Raw genomic sequence first — 17,081 nt, 5'->3', positions numbered from 1 at the left:
TCAACTTTGTACAGAACAAAGTATTCAATGAGAATATTTCATTCATTCAGATCTAGGATGTTTTATTTGAGTGTTCCCTTTATTTTTTTGAGCAGTGTATATTTAAAGGTAAAACTAATCCGTCTGGCGTATCGTATCGCGCGTCACTCCGTCTCTTTCCTCGAGTACGTAGTCTGAAGACCAGCGAGATCCGTAAAATGTTAAAAAGATCTTGTAGTGTCAGATCACTTGTCGCCGACAAGTAATGTAGTGGGTAAACTATAACGGCACAGCTACTGATTACCGGACAGCAAGTCCCGAAATAAACCAGCTGGAGTTCTCAGAAGTCGCGTGATTTTGTTGAACGCAAGGAGGGACATTCAAGCTTGTTTGCCATAGTAATAAGATTACGCTTCGATTTCATCAAGTTTAAATGAAGTGAAAATGAAGTGATATATATATGTATGGGATTTAAAAGTTAATGTCTGATCAATTTGATTTATTGGTCATGTGTCATCCTGACACGGTGAGCTTGGTTTAATAATAACCGGTCTCCTGTGATTTATAGAATTAGGGTCTCTCGTCTAAATCACCCACACCGAAAGTGTGAAATGTTGTTGAGCAGCAGAGGTGGGTAATAACGCGTTACATTTACTCCGTTACATTTACTCAAGTAGCTTTTTGGACAAAAATGTACTTGTAAGAGTAGTTTTAATATGAACGACTTCTACTTTTACTTGAGTAAATATGTGCTGAGAAAAACGCGACTTTTACTCCGTTACAATCGGATTTGCGCCGCGCGCTACCGTTACTTTCGTTTTGTAAATAGTTCGTCTTTTCAGTGAGAAGACCATATATGTAATGCTGCAGCCCGGAGCCCCGGTGGGCGTAGGTAAAGGGCGGAGCATGTGCCAATCATTTTCGAATGCAGCCAATCAGATACTAGACTTTCATTGTCAATCAGTTTTTATTAAGCCAATTATCAGCCAGAGTTAGCTGTCAATCATTTTTTACTGCAGCCAATCATCTTAACAGATCTGCCAAAAGAAGGCGGAAACTGCACGGATAAGCTCTTTAAACAGAAGTATATGCCATTCTTGCACAAAAGTAGCTGAATAAAAACGTTAGAAGAGCCATGACTTTAGACATTTTTAAATAAAAGTTTAAAATACTTCTCACTTGTTATTCTGGAACGGCACTTTAATGTTTTTTTTCCTTTATTGCACGTATTGCATCATTTGTACATCATATATATAGCGAACAATTCGGATAACAACCAAAATTTCGCAAAAAATACGTGAGTGACCAGCATCTCAGACCAAGCATCATTCGCGCTCGAGACAGTTACGGTCGGTGGTTCGTTATCTTTATCTGTACGCATCCTTCTTATTTAGTGATTTTTGTACTTAATTTTAATAATATAGCCCTCAATCATGGCTCCAAAGAAGATCAAGGGCGATAGCAGCAGTGTAGTGAAAAGGAAACGGCCAACAATTGAACTTAAATTGTTGTAGTAGTGAGGTGAATTAAGACAAGTGAGAGTAATAGCTAGTGTGGGGAGGAAGAGAGAGGCAGCGGTTCAGCGGAAGGGTGTCCGTGTGTGAGCGATTTGCCAAAAATATCCCGCACAAAATCTGTGTAAAACCCACCCTTCAGAAGCTTAAACTAGCCCAAAGACCAAAGTTGTTGACGGGGGGGGGGGGGGGGGGGGGGGGGGGGGGGGGGGGGTGGCGACGAGTGTAATCTGTCGGCGGTGGGGGTGGCGAGTGTGTAAAATGGAGACAAATTAAGTATTATATCGCGATCGATTCTTAGTGTTGACTTGTAACTTCCGCAGTAGCCCGACTCAAAAGTAGCCCAAAAAGACCGCACCCCGCGACCCCAGAATTTTTACCCGCGGCAGTATTTTCAAACAAGCCCAATTTGGCGTGAAAACCACGAACCTGGCAACTCTGCCTTCTGGGGAGATACCCCTCGCTGCAAGAAGCCTTTTGCTGCAGCCTGCAGGAAGGCGGAGTTGGACATCCAACCCCGCCCACATCCAACTCCACCCTCTTCTCAAGTCAGAAGCCACGCCCATGTTACGTCCGAAACTCCTGGTTTTGCTCCCAGTAAACAGAACTTCCAGACCGCCGAAGCAGCTATGTCTCCTGTAATGACGGCAAGTATAAATATAATTAATATTTATATTTATTTTACATTAATCTGGCCTGTTTTATTGGGTTAAAATCCTACCAGCTAATGTTAACACAGCTTAACGCTCAGTTCTAGCAGTGAGCTAAGCAGCAAGTCGGCGATTCAGTTACCGGGTTAATAGCCTGCTAACCTAGATAGCTAGTTAACTATATCCTTGAAGTTAAGGAGCGATTAGCTAGCTAGCTAAGCTATGTAGCCTGTTAACTGCCAAACCACGAAGTTAAAGGATGACAAAGACGAAGAGGTAGAGTGCAACATATGCCACAGTAAAGTCAAGCGTGGTGGTAAAGCTGTAAGAATTTTTAATACCACCAATCTAATCAAGCATTTAGCGAAATACCACCATAAACAACATGACAAGTTTCTAAAAAAAACCGAAGACAAAAAGAAAGGTCCTACACAACTAACACTGGCAGAAACGTTTGAATTGAAGGGAGTGTATAGATGGAGATGGAGCAGCAAAGTGTGGAGTAGAAGGCATTTTGCTTTTAATTAGTTTACAATATGTGCACGGATTTTTTTTTAAGCTTTGGTTTACACTTGTTCAAGAGCAATGATGGATGTTAATGTTAATAGACTATTTGTTAATAGACTATTTTCCACTCAGGTTGTGTGTTTTGCTTTTTTAATATAATTTACAATATTATTTGCACTTGTGGCTTTTTAATCCTTGGTTTACTGATGCTATTTCTGTTTGTTATTTAATATTTTGTCTATTTTGAGTTTATTAATTGCTAAATAAACAGGTCAGTTTCTCCTTACCAACCATTGTGTATTATTCAAACACACCTAATTCAGCTGGCTACTTGTTATCAAGAGTAAAATGCTTTTCAACATGAGTTTGACAACAAAGTAAGTTGGCTAAATAACTTTAAACTTTAATACATGCTCGGATAGGCCGGTATCGGTATTGGCCGATATCGGTATCGGATCGGAAGTGCAAATAAATATCGGTATCGGAAGTTCAAAAAGCTGGATCGGGACATCCCTACCTCTGATCCACATCTATGGTTCAATGAGTTACTAGTTCGCTCTGGCGCCAACCACTGGCGAGCGATCGATCGCGATATAATACTTAATTTGTGTCCATTTTACACCGCCACCCCCTCCAGGTTCAAATCTCACTCCAAGCGATCTTGAAAAGTTGGCAACCCTGCAGATGTATGGTTACATTTTGGATTCAGAAACCATGATGGTAGGGAAGAGTTGGATAAAAGCACAGCCGTGTGTAAACTGCAACATGGAGGTGAAATATTGTGGGAATACCACAAATCTGAGAAATCATTTAACGCGACACCATCCTGATATTCAAAAAACGCCAGAACCCAAACAAACTCAACTCCACAAGAGAAGGCATTTGCGATTAAACTATCTACAAGTTCTCCCCGTGACAAAAAAATAACCGAAGTGCTTGAATTCCACCTTTTAAAGGTGTATGAACCCTGCAAACATGACTTTGTTCATTGCGCTGAAGCGCAGCGCACGCTAAGTTACAAAATTCGAGAGGTGCACGACCTCGTGAAGTGACAGTGCACAAGCAGAGCCACCGCGATTACATCGTTTTTGTAGTTACTTATAATTTGTAATGGTTGTGCTGTTCGGTACCGCATGGACACTTCGAGGGGGATTGTTATTCAGTTGTGCGTGGTGCATGTAACGGCCATGATCCTCATTAACCAGTTCACTGAAAAACTTCACAACAACTAATATAATGCTATTTATATTTTTCCATCCATCTTTAGATGCATATCACGGTTTTGAAAAAAGGACAGAAGCTTTCAGTTGTGCAGTGCACCACATGTTGTAGTAAATACCACTGTCCATTCTGCACACCTGAAGTGTACCGTCCTAACGAAAAACGTAATTTTATTAAAGGTAAAAAAACTGAAATAGTACATATTTAAGAAATGTACTGTACTTAATTATGTTGGCAATCACAGATCATTATTCCTGTCCACTTTTACGTTTTCTTGTAAACTTAAAAAATGTGTATTGTGTTATTTAAATAACATTTAAAGAACATTTCGATCTTTAAACGGTAGAAGTCTTAAGGGTGAATTTATTGGATTTATATTTCCTGGTCGGAAAACGTAAGCGACACGTAGGAGGAGTTGGATTAGATGCAGCTCCGCCTGCCCCCTCGACCGACCAAAAGAAACTATGGACGGTAGGAGGAGTTGGAGCTAGATCCAGCTCCACCCCCTGGACTTTTACTTCTGCTGTGATGGGTACTTGCTTCTGGACGCACCATGACAACAGCACATTGAAAATGCCGATCAAAATTATTTACAGTAGAAACAAAATAAAACGAGAAATAACTGTAGGTTCTCCCTGCAAGCAGTCTGTCACTCGTCTAGAGACGTCTAGCAATTGCGGGGTGGACACATATTTGAGATGGAGAGCGAGATTTATTAAGAGCAAATTCATAAGAAGTTTCGTTTAAATGGTCCAAAGTCATTTTACCAGGGAAGTACGGCAACATAACCAATACGAAGAGACATGGTTATCGAGAAGCAAACACGATTGAACATAGAATGGACAGATACTAGGAAACATTAAACACGGCTTGAACATAACTACAGGCTGATGATACTCTCAGAGTTTGATATCGTCTCTAGACATAGATCATAGCCATCACGTTTCATACATTTTTCAGCTCATGAATTCAAATTTGTTCTGTTCATAAATTTGTTCAATTTGTTAGTGTTCCGTAGCTGGCCAGGATAACAGATTTACACATATATAGAAGATAATGAAAACAGCAATGGTTTATTAGGTGATTGAAACTGAATTGAAAAATTGTGTGCCAGTTCTTGTTTTGTGTTTACAGTGTCATCCTGTCACTCCTCAATAACCCATTTACTCCACCTCATCTCCATCTGTTAAGAAAACTAAGAGAACATGGTGGGAGGCCTCAACACACCGGGAATCCACCAAACACCAACTCTTCTCTTCCTTGATCACTTTTTAATCACCTCCTGCCTGTCTCCACCCTACCCTACAACTCCACCTCCACCCAATCCTACAGCTTCACCTCCCAACACTACAGCTCCGTCTCCATCCACCACTTCCTCCGCCCACGTCAAGAGCTCAGTCTCCACCCACTGCAGCTCCACCTCCATCCACCACAGAGGTGTGGCAACTCTCTTTTCTTTGCTTTTTGACAGCACCACTTTTCTCTCTGAATATTCTACCTGCGCTTTCATTTGGTATTTTGCATTTTGTTTATTAAACATTTTCTCAGTCATGTCTTGCTTTGTGACTCAACCATATAATTTAACTGCATATATTAATTAGGGGTGGGACACGATTAAAAAATGTAATCTAATTAATTAGAAGCTTTGTAATTAATTAATCGAAATTAATCACATTTTAATCGCATTTCAGTATTTAACATGAGAAATATTAATATGAATGATGAATGAATCAATGATATAAGCATAAACTTCAACATCTTGCGCGAAAGTTTAATCCAGTCTTGATTAAGTTTAATCAGTCTTAATGGTCCAATGAAGGTAATTTAAAAACCAGCACAATTCCTCACTTAAAAAAAAACCCGGGACGCCCAGGACAGGATGTGAAATATGGACATGTCCCAAGAAATATGGACGTTTGGTCCGTACTAGGAATGCATTTAGCAGCTAAGTGATCATTAGTGACCTGCATGTTAGCCCCAACATGTTTTGCGTTGAGGTGGTAACGAAGGGTGGCAGTGCTCCTGTGATAAGCGAACTCCTTCCTACATAAAGTGCAAATAACACTATTTTTGTTTGTACTTCCATTTGGAAGTTTCTTATATTTAAATTTCCCATCCACCAGCGTAGCCTCTTCAGTCATCTCCATCATGCTCATCTTATTGTGCGTCCATATAATCTGTATGCCTGGAAATCGTGCACTGAGAAACATTCCACGGTGCAAAAGTGTCTCATGCTTTAAATGTGTTAAAATGCGTCATTTTTTTTAGCTCGTTATTTTCCCTGTAATTAATTAATTGAAATTAACGCGTGTCTGCAGAGATTTATTGAAGGGAATTCCAAAATCAAGGTCGAAGAGAAAGGTGGAGGTCAGATCAGAGAGGGAGTCCAAACATGAAACACGAAGAGACATGACTGAACGATATGCTAGAAATAAAACAAGGGCAGAACACAGAACAAACAAAAGAACCAGGGGACAGAAAACACAGAGCTACTGGGCAGCGATACTCACAGAACTAGGTTCACAAGCATGAACACAGAAACACAAAACCACCGGAGTGACAGCAAGGAGAGGGGGGCATAGCCCTACGTGACAGTACCCCCCTCAAAACATGAGGGCAGACAGGACACGCAAGGGCAGACAGGACAGGGAACCATGGGGCACGGCGAGGGACAGGGACAGCGAACACGGGACAGGACGCTATGGGACAGACTGGAGGGACAAGACCGGGCAAGGCAGGACACGGAGACAGAGGCAGGGCAGAGACAGGAGAACAGGAGACTGGCCAGGAGCTGGGCTGGGACATGGCATGACATGGGACACAGGGAAACCGGGTCAGGGTGAGGCACAGGAGCAGGGCTGGACAGGACAGGACTGGGAACAGATACGGGAGTGGGGCCAGGGGACAGGGCAGAGGCAAACACGGAGGCAAAGACGTTTTGGACGACTGAGACCGGGACAGGAACAAAGTGGGTCATGACTTGGGGAACTGAGACAGGGACAGGGACCTGGAGGAACCTACCAGACACAGGGATGGGCACAAGGACACGAACAGGCACACACACAGGAACTGGGACCAACACAAAACCAGGGACGGAACATGGGAGCAAGGGGAACATGGGCAATGAGACAGGATAACAGGGTGGAGTGGACAGCACATTAAGTCCATGCCCACTAGAGGGCAGCACAGTCTCCGGGGAAACAGGCGGGGCTGGCAGACGGGCAGCGGGAACAGGCGTGGCCGGCAGACGGGCAGCGGGAACAGGCGTGGCCGGCAGATGGGCAGCGGGAACAGGCGGGGCCAGCAGACGGGCAGCGGGAACAGGCGTGGCGGACCCCTTCCGGGTCATGGGAACAGGAACCGGCGTGGCGGACCCCTTCCGGGTCGAGGGAACAGGAACCGGCGTGACAGCAAAGAGAGGGGGGTGTAGCCCTACGTGACAGTACCCCCCTCAAAGCGTGCCACTCCGGGGCACGCAAGGGCAGACAGGACAGAAACCAGACTAGGACAGGACAGGGAACCACGGGGCACAGCGAGGGACAGGGACAGCGGACACAGGACAGGACGCTATGGGACAGACTGGGACGTAGAACAAACAAAAAAACCAGGGGACAGAAAACACAGAGCTACTGGGCAGTGATACTCACAGAACTAGGTTCACAAGCATGAACACAGAAACACAAAACCACCGGGGAGGCACAGGGACTAATATACATGGAACTAAACTAGGACCAGGTGATAACACTGATGACATGGGCATGGCAGACGAGGGGAAACCAGGGCAACAGACAAGCAAGGAGGGGTAAACTGGCAAAGAATAGCACAGACACGGGGAACAGAGACACCGGAGTGACAGCAAGGAGAGGGGGGCGTAGCCCTACGTGAAACACCTGAAAATGGGAAAACGAGCAAAAGCCAATTTTCATTTATTCTACCAAATGAAATATTTAATTATTAGATTTTACATCCAATTTTTCATTTTTGCATCGACAAGTCTGAAATTCGAACTGCAAAACATTACATGGACCTAACTGGCCATTATAATTTGAAATTCTGAACATTCTGCCATTAAATTTCTGTTGTTTTACAGGCAGTGTGCAGTTCATGGTAGGTTTTCAATAAACTAGTGTAGTATTGTGTAGTATATGTTAGTGGACTAGTATATGTAAACTGAGCTGGAACTGTTCTTTCTAAACATTATTTGAGTTATTTATGTCCTTACTAGAAATTCAGGTTCCTCATTGATTGTACCAGTCAGTATAAAAGAACAGTTATTAATACTGTTTTTACCCTGATGACTTTTGTCATAGAATCCCATCTACAATTCTACTGCTGACCATGAACACGTCACTTCAGGTGTGGCTAATCTGGTGTGTAGGTGAGTTCTTTTACATACACAGTCATTATTGAATTGAATTGAAGGCTTTATTGATCCTGAAGGAAATTAACGTTCCCCTGTGGCCTCTGTGTAACGCACTGTGAACCCAGAGCGGCCGCAGTGTCAGAAACGCACCGCCATTCACAGATTGGGGGGTGAAAAGATAGAGAGATAAACACTAGGAGGAGACAAAAGCATATGATCACAGATTATTCTCTCAACAGGAGCACACAACAGTCAAAAATCCCCATAGCACAAATAAGCATTGAGATGACAGACAATCAAGCAGTGAGAGGCGTGTTCATCTAGATGGGGGAGGGTGGAGCCAGAGGTCTGGCACAGTTTTTTGTGTCAAAGTTCGCGGAGAAGTGCCACAGCCAACCTCTGATAATCTCTGTGTGGGGGAAATCAATCAATCAAATTTTATTTATATAGCACTTTTTACAACAGTTGTCACAAAGCAGCTTTACAAGTGCCGAGTCCTAGCCCCCAGTGAGCAAGCCAAGGGCGACAGTGGCAAGGAAAAACTCCCTAAGGGCATGAGGAAGAAACCTTGAGAGGAACCAAGACTCAGGGGGGGGGGACCCATCCTCCTCTGGCCAACACCGGTCACCATGACAACAACGACAATTTAAACAGAAAGAAATAAAGAAAAAGATATAATAATGTCCATCTTGGTGTAGGCATATCCGGTTAGGCAGGAGGTGGCCGGCCCAGGATGGATCGCTTGTCTCTCCTCATCTCATTGTTCCTCGAGCAGGCGGGCAGCCATGTGGAGAAAATAAAACAGGGTAAATTAGCTCTGTATGAGGACATATACAGGACAGATGAAATTATAAACATTTCTGGAGTGTGGCAGCAACTCCGGCATTAAGTTAAATTATTACAGCATAGCTAAAACCAGAAGGTAACATAGGCTTGGGGGCACTCTGAGACAATGGCATCCATCCACTGCACTGTCAACAAACTTGAGTGACCACGAGCAGTGACAGGATGACAGCACCAGCGCCCCAGTCTACCATAAAACCCTTCGTCTATGAACCCCTGGATCTGTACCTTTATCTAAGTGGGGATATTAATTATCAAACGCTAAAGTAAATAAGTGGGTTTTCAACCTAGACTTTTGTGACTGTGTCAGAGTCCCGGACGCATTTTGGAAGGTTGTTCCAAAGCTGGGGGGCCTTACAAGAAAAGGCTCTTCCCCCTGCCAGCACCCTGTGATCTTAGTGGACGTGGGGGTTCCGGAGCAAGCCCAGCAGTGCTTTATAAGTTAATAAAATAATTTTTAAATCAATACAGAATTTAACTGGGAGCCAATGCAGGGCTGATAGGACTGGTCTGATATGCTGAAATTTTGTAGTTCTGGTCAGAACTCTGGCTGCGGCATTTTGAACTATTTGAAGTTTATTTAGATTCCTATTTGAACATCCTGACAGTAGTGAGTTACAGTAGTCTAATCTGGAGCTAACAAAGGCGTGCACCAATTTTTCTGCATCATCCTGTGATAATGCATTTCTTAACTTGGCAATGTTGCGGAGATGTAGAAAAGCTATCCTAGTAGTATTATCTATGTATTTATCAAATGTTGGAGGTCGGAGTCGAGTATGACGCCTAGGTTTTTGGCTACTGTGCCAGGTGTAATGGGGTAGTCTGCGAGATTAAGCATTAGATCTGGAATGTTCTGTCTTGATGCCTTAGGACCCAGGAGGAGAACTTCTGTTTTGTCCTCATTAATTTGGAGGAAATTTAGAGACATCCAGCATTTAATATCTCTTACACAGGCCTCATTTTTTCCTAAACTGAGTTTGTCATCAGGTTTGGCTGATATGTAAAGTTGAGTGTCATCTGCATAGCAGTGAAAATTGACACAATGTTTGTTTATAACTGTGCCCAACGGTAGCATATATAATGTAAATAATAGTGGCCCTAAAATGCAGCCTTGCGGGACCCCATATTTAACTTTTGTAAGTTTAGATGGAATATTATTGAGCTCTACAAACTGATAGCGATTTGTTAGGTAAGAGTAAAACCATGAAAGGGCTGTGCCTGAGACTCCAACCCAGCGTCCTAACCACTTTAGCAAGATCCTATGATCAATTGTGTCAAAAGCTGCACTAAGATCAAGAAGCACTAACAGAGATACATAGCCTTGATCTGAAGCAAGGAGGAAAGAGCAGTAGTCAAGACGAGAATGCAGAATAATGAATGAAGATCATTTTTATTATTATTAGACCTGTATTTATACAGGTAGTCCCATTGAGACTTGTCGTCTCATTTACAAGAGAGACCTGTTCAACGAGAATGCAGAATCTAGCAAGGAACCCGTCCTTGACCACGAGAAATTCATCTTAGGTCAGTGGTCTCCCAACTGATCCAACTTCACGTGTAGAGCAGTGAGACCCTCCATGATTGAATCCAAGCTTTTACTAACAGTCACAGTCTGCATTCCGACAGTTCTACCCATCGCATCAATCATGTTGGGCGCAATCTATTTCTGCGGGCGTTCGATAACTGACCCCACTCACACCAGGGCAACGCCTAATCCAATCAGCAGAAACCCAGTGATCAAAGTTCCAAATAGAAACACGTCCTCAATATCTTCCAGGGAACGAGGCGGGAGATACAAACCACGCCACAACCCCCATAAGTCAAACACATATCCAGATGAGAACATTCCGTCCAGACATGTGGGTTCTCCCACACCATGACTCCTCATGGAAAAAATAGTGTCAATTACGTTGAGAGACCACTTAATCAAATCCATTTTTCCTTTTTTAAAATTTGAAGAGCAGTGTCAGGGTTCTGAGTGGGAGAGAAGATAAGCAAAGCAAGCAAAATTATCATAATTAAATTATTAAATTATTTTATTTATTGTCATCGTCATGTAATGTTTTCCATTCCCAGTGTCCTGTGAGGATGTAGTTTCTTATAAGGGTAATGATTCCTTTCCAGGCTCTGTCTTTGCACAGTCACACACCATCCTGTCTGCCCGAGAGGGTTCTACAGCTCTCCTGCCCTGTGAGTGGAAACATGTTCCAGGTGTACCTTTATCTAGCCCAACTCCCCACATCGAGTGGCGCACCATTTCTGAGACCGTGTTTGAGCGAAGAGGTGAGGAGTCGTACCAGGGCGTGGGGTACCAAGACCGTGTGGACATTCCTCAGGATGTGCTCCTCAGGGGCAACTGTTCCTTGGTGTTGATGAATGTCAGACCTGATGATGCAGGGCTCTATGAGAGCTACCTGCTGGTGAAACGTCCAAAAAGATCGCTGCGCTCAGAGAGAGTTTTCATACAAAAAGTTGAATTCTCAATTGATGGTAAGATGATGAGGCTCTGAAATTAATAATTATGTAAAAATAACATGAGCTTTATTTGAACTATTATCTAAAATACTACCTGCTTTATTTGAAATTTATTTGAACTTGATATTCCTGTACATTTTGATAAGCTATTTTTATTATTTATTTATTTATTAAATTTTGCTGATGATTTTCTGTGATTTACATCACCGTGTGCAGCAGTGCCTTGGGTAGACCACTACTGGTAAATAAAGAATATTTATATTACTCTCTCCTTTTTCCCCCAAAGGAAGACCTGAAGAGAAGCACAGTCAGCATGGAGCTGCCATAAGTGTGTAGATGATGAACCTCAAATACTTCTTTAGCTATAAATGAATGTTATGAATTGTTCTGTAGCAGTAACGGCTGGTGCTAAATGTTATGAGGGGGCGCAAACAAACTGAAAAATCAAAACACATACTAAGGTACACAAAAAAAAGTAACACATATCAAAGCCATGTCTATTACAATCTATTACATAAGCTTGTTGGTGTATTAAAATACAGTATATGCTAATATGTTAAAATACAGTATACAGGGTTGCCAGCTTTACAGGGTTGCGAACGTAAAATGGACACAAATTAAGTGTTATATCGCGATCGGTGGTTGGCGCCAGAGCGAACTAGTAACTCATTGAATCATAGATGTGGATCAGAGGTAAATAAACTATTTTTTTTTCCGGCGTGAGATATCGGAAGTGTGGCGAGAGAGCGTGTGAAAACGGTCAAATGCATGAGAGTTGGCAACCCTACAGTATATGCTAGTATGGTTAGGATTTGCTCCGGTAGGTAGTTTAGCTACCAAGCTAGCATATATTATTTAATGGTAGTTTAATCTTAACGTTCTCTCAAGTTTCCCGCTGGAATTACAAAAGGTGTTACATTTGTTATGTAATTGTAGCTTATATATTAATACAAGCTTATATTTGCAACATAATACAAACGAATCATTCAGACAGCTATTTGTTGTGAAATGAAATATAGTTCATTTCAAGCATTTTCAAATACATTAGTCAAAATTCATTTTTTAAATCTGGAAAATGCAACATTACAATTCAAATATTTTCAAGGATTTCAAGCACCCGTACGAACCCTGAAATTGGGTCTCTCCGCTCCAACCTCCTTTATCCTCTTTTTCTTTAACCATACCTGGTGAAGGTACCTGGTGTTTGTGAGGATAAAGCTTATTTTTCCTTTATTTGCAAGAAATTATGTGCCACCTTGAAATGTAAACTGTTCAACAAGAGTTAAATCTTCCCTGTCCTCTTGGTCAGCTAACAAGCTGTCAGAATGCTAATGGACATTGAGTATAATCCAATCCCATAAGACAAAATTAAATTTATTAGTGATAGGCTACCGATTAAAGGCTACGGTGTCCGGGGCACAGCTCTCTGTGCCCTGGAGTAAACTTAAAAAAATTAAATCTTTACAAAAATGATTATAGCTAGTATTACTAGCTTCATAATACTACAAATTTATGTATATAATTAACATAAATTTATATGTCTAAGTAGCATTTATTCTCTGGATAATTTGATGGGGCGGCGCCCCCTACTGACCAGCCACCACTGTTCTGTAGAGACATACCAAAACATTTTTGACTTTGTTTACTGATTTTAAATATACATTTACAATTATGGAATTTAACAGACATTCTTATCCAGAGCAGCTTAGAATACTTCAGTAATGTACTTGGAAAAGTAGCCCAAATTTGCACAAATAGGTAAGTAACAAAGAAGTACACAGAGATACTTCCAGAAACAAGTCAGTGCATAAACTGAGATTGTGATATAATGCAACGTAATTGTGACGGGCAGGGGTGAGCAACTAAAAAGGAAGCGATCACGCCAAGTCTCAGGGAAATAGGATGGTTTAATAGAAAGTGTGCAAACCAAAATCCCGTGCATTGTTCCAAATGTAGGAAATAATAACCAGCAGTCAACTGGTACAAAGACAAGACATATATAGACGAACAAACGACCCTCAGGTGAGACGGATCACGGGTCCCGCCCACCTGAGGGACGAACATCACGTGACCAAAAACAGGACCGCTGCCGCTGTAACCGGGGGCGACCGGCAGGGGGCCCCCCCACAACGTGACAGACCCCCCCACCAAAGCCGCACTCCCCTCCGGATGTGCGGCTTACAGCGGCAGCACACAAAACACAACAAAGGGGCGGGAGGGCGGGGACAAGACAGGGACCCGTTCCCTGCCGTCCTGAGCTGAATCACAAAACACCTAAGCTCCTCGTCATCGGACGCTGACAAGGCAGGGACCCGTTTCCTGCAGTCCTGGAGCTGAAAACATAAAACACACACATACAGGTTAGCTCGCCTCCTGGGCAGGACCCTGGACCGACTGGGCCGTCAACATGATGATAACCACGCCCCGGTCGGTCACAGGGCCCTCACGCCCTAACCGGCCTTAGGCTGCTTAAGCCCCACCGCTGTGTGCGGACCGGGAGCACATGGCCCAACACATGTCACAGGTGTGGATGTGTGCAGGCCGCCACACTGGGGTGCGACCAAGGCTTCCACCGACCGCCTCCCGAACCTACCTCTTCGCTCAGAGCTGACCCCTGCCCTTTTCGCTAGGGGTCACCCCAGACTCCTGGGGAGTGAACCTCTCCCGGGACCCCTCATCTCAAGGTGGACTCCTCCACCCAACCCAGGAGCGCCAGAGACCAGGGCCCTGGCAATGTGCATCAGGGACACGCTGGTCACCCCGAGCTCGAAGGGGAGGGTCTCCTCCTGGAGACCCCACTAGGTCCGGGAGTGCCGCAGTCCACCACCAGGAGCGACCTGCAACACATCACACACACGCACACAGATGACACACAACACATAACGCGCCCTGCCCTGACCTTTGGTCCCCCTTTTCCCAGGGGGGAGGGGACCCCCTCTTGGCATGAGGAGACACCCTGCCCATAAACCCCAGACATCCTCTGCCTACACAAAGGGGTACAGGGGCTCCTCCCTGCTCAGGGGTCCCTCCCAAAGGTCAGGTCTCCTGATGGAGTTGCGCCTTCTGAGCCACATGCCGTGGCTCAGGAACCCCATAGCTCCCCCCCAAAAACAAATTTAGGGGGGGCCCCTTCACGTAAAATCTTCTTACAGGTGTGGGAACAGTAGGAGAAGGCATGGGAGATATTTAATCACCAAGACAGCAAATGTAGAGAGAAAATAGATGAAGACCCAAAACTGAGCCTTGTGGGACTCCAGTGGAGAGTCGACGTTGAGTGAACGTGGATCACCTCTGTGTTAATTGATAAGAGAATCCAGTTTAGCTGATGTAGCCTGGGTGAACATCTCTGTCACTGCAGGCAGGGCAGTACGATGTCAATCATGTTCTCACTTCTAATTCTCTGTCTGTACAGATGCTGCAGAAATTCATCATCCATTACAGATCATGACATTTTTTCTCCTTGCAAATTTACTCTTCTTCCTGATTCCTCCTTTCTGATGATGGGACCTCAACATATGCATCCAACTCCAGGACACATACATTCATTATAAATAAGATATTGTATCACAGTTAAAACAGAATTATTAAAAGAGAAAACACCTATCTGTGTGAATTCTGTCAAAATAATTATTACATGTGACAAAGTTGTTGATTTTCATTTAAAAATATGGGAGGGAACTATAATTCCCTGTATTCATGTATAACTGCTGCACAATTTCCGGTTTTGTTATTCTCTGGCCTTCGTGCGCTCCCTACCTTAAAGATAGGTTTATACTTGACACGTCGTGACTGGCATGAGGGTCTGCCCATAAAAAATGACACAATCGCGGTGGCTCTGCCCATGCACATTGGCCCGATTTTTTTTTGTAAATTTGCGCATGCCGCGATTCAGCCGAGTGAACAAACTCACGTTTGCAGGGTTCATGAACCTTTTCAATGTGAAATTCAAGCACTTGTATGGAACTTTCAAGGTCCATTTTCAATTTTTTCCAGCAACTTCAGCTATTAAATTACATATTTATACAAATAAATAAATATACAAATAAATATGTAAAGCTTACAGAAGCTTTTTGGTGTATTAATGTATACTTAAAATACATGCTAATTTGGTTAGGATTTGTTCCGGTAGCTATCATAGTTACCAAGCTAGCATATATTTTATTTAATTGTTGTTTATTTTCAAAATGCCCAATCTTAAGGTCTTCACATTCTCTCATGTTTTGACCTAAAATTACAAGAGGCTATTGTTAACGTAATACAAGAAAACTGTTCAGTCAGATAGCTATATGTTGTGAAACGAAATAGTTACAATTTTAAGCATTTTCAAGTACTTTAGCCAAAATTCCAGCACTTTTCAAACCTGGAACACAATGCAACAATATAATTTGTCATGTAAATGTTCCTTCCCCTGTTTTTGAGGGTATTTCCTTATACTATCACATATCGTTTCAGAGAACACTGCAGCGGCGGGTGCGTTTATACTGGACACATTACATTCTTTGTAGTGTTTTCCGAAACAATATGTGGTAGTATAAAGAAATACCCCACACTGTTTCAAATAAATCTATTTGAGCATTTACCCAAATGCATGGCATTTCATGGTGTGGTTTCAAGGAAATGCAAGTAAAACCTTTTCACACCTGAACTGCATGAGTAAAACCACATCACACTTCAAGTCTACGGCCACCTAAACCGACGGAGTGGGGTCAGCGGATGCTGAACCACATAGTGTGAAGAGGTTGCCAACTTTCTGCAGTCAATCGCTACAGACATCTAAACTTCATGTGACCTTCAGATTAGCTCAAGAACAGTGTGCAGACAGCTTCATGGAAGAGCAGTGAAGGCACGTTCTCTGGAGTGACGAATCGCACTTCTCCATCTGGCAGTCTGATGGCCGAGTCTGGGTTTGACAGTGGCCAGGAGAACGGTACTTATCTGATTACATTGTGCCAAGTGTAAAGTTTGGTGGAGGGGGATTATGGTGTGAGGTTGTTTTTCAAGAGCTGGGCTTGGCCCCTTAGTTCCAGTAAAAGGAACTCTGAATGCTTCAGCATACCAAGACAATTTGAACAATTCCATACTCCCAACTTTGTGGGAACAGTTTGGAGCTAGCCCCTTCCTCTTTCAACATTACTGTGCATCAGTGCACAAAGCAAGGTCCATAAAGACATAGATGGCAGAGTCTGGTGTGGATGAACTTGACTGGCCTGCACAGAGTCCTGATCTCAACCCCATAGAACACCTTTGGGATGAATTAGAGTGTATACTGAGAGCCATATTCTCGTCCAACATCTGTATGTGACCTCACAAATGCGTTTCTGGAAGAACGGTCAAAAAATCCCCATAAACACACTCCTAAACCTTGTGGACAGCTTTCCCAGAAGAGTTGAAGATGTTCTAGCTGCAAAAGGTGGACCAATGTCATTTTAAGCCCCATGGATTAGGAATGGGATGTCACTTAAGCTCATATACGAGTCAAGGTGAGTGATTACTTTTGGCAATGTAGTGTATCTACACAAATGGAAGTTA

General features: G+C 43.1%; 1 protein-coding gene across 1 annotated transcript; it reads left to right on the top strand.

Moving 5' to 3' along the window:
• The first annotated feature begins 3,419 nt into the window (after positions 1 to 3,419).
• On the top strand, positions 3,420 to 15,386 carry LOC143514736 (uncharacterized). The gene is made up of 5 exons (XM_077006293.1): positions 3,420 to 5,308; positions 8,182 to 8,249; positions 11,202 to 11,567; positions 11,839 to 11,880; positions 14,965 to 15,386. The coding sequence occupies exons 2-5, from the start codon at positions 8,210 to 8,212 to the stop codon at positions 15,048 to 15,050; spliced, it is 534 nt and encodes a 177-aa protein (XP_076862408.1). The 5' UTR covers positions 3,420 to 5,308; positions 8,182 to 8,209; the 3' UTR covers positions 15,051 to 15,386.
• Positions 15,387 to 17,081: the final 1,695 nt, after the last annotated feature.

Source organism: Brachyhypopomus gauderio, chromosome 5 (assembly GCF_052324685.1).
Source record: "Brachyhypopomus gauderio isolate BG-103 chromosome 5, BGAUD_0.2, whole genome shotgun sequence".
NCBI classification, from domain to species: Eukaryota; Metazoa; Chordata; class Actinopteri; order Gymnotiformes; family Hypopomidae; genus Brachyhypopomus; species Brachyhypopomus gauderio.
This window is presented reverse-complemented; position numbering and strand designations above follow the sequence as displayed.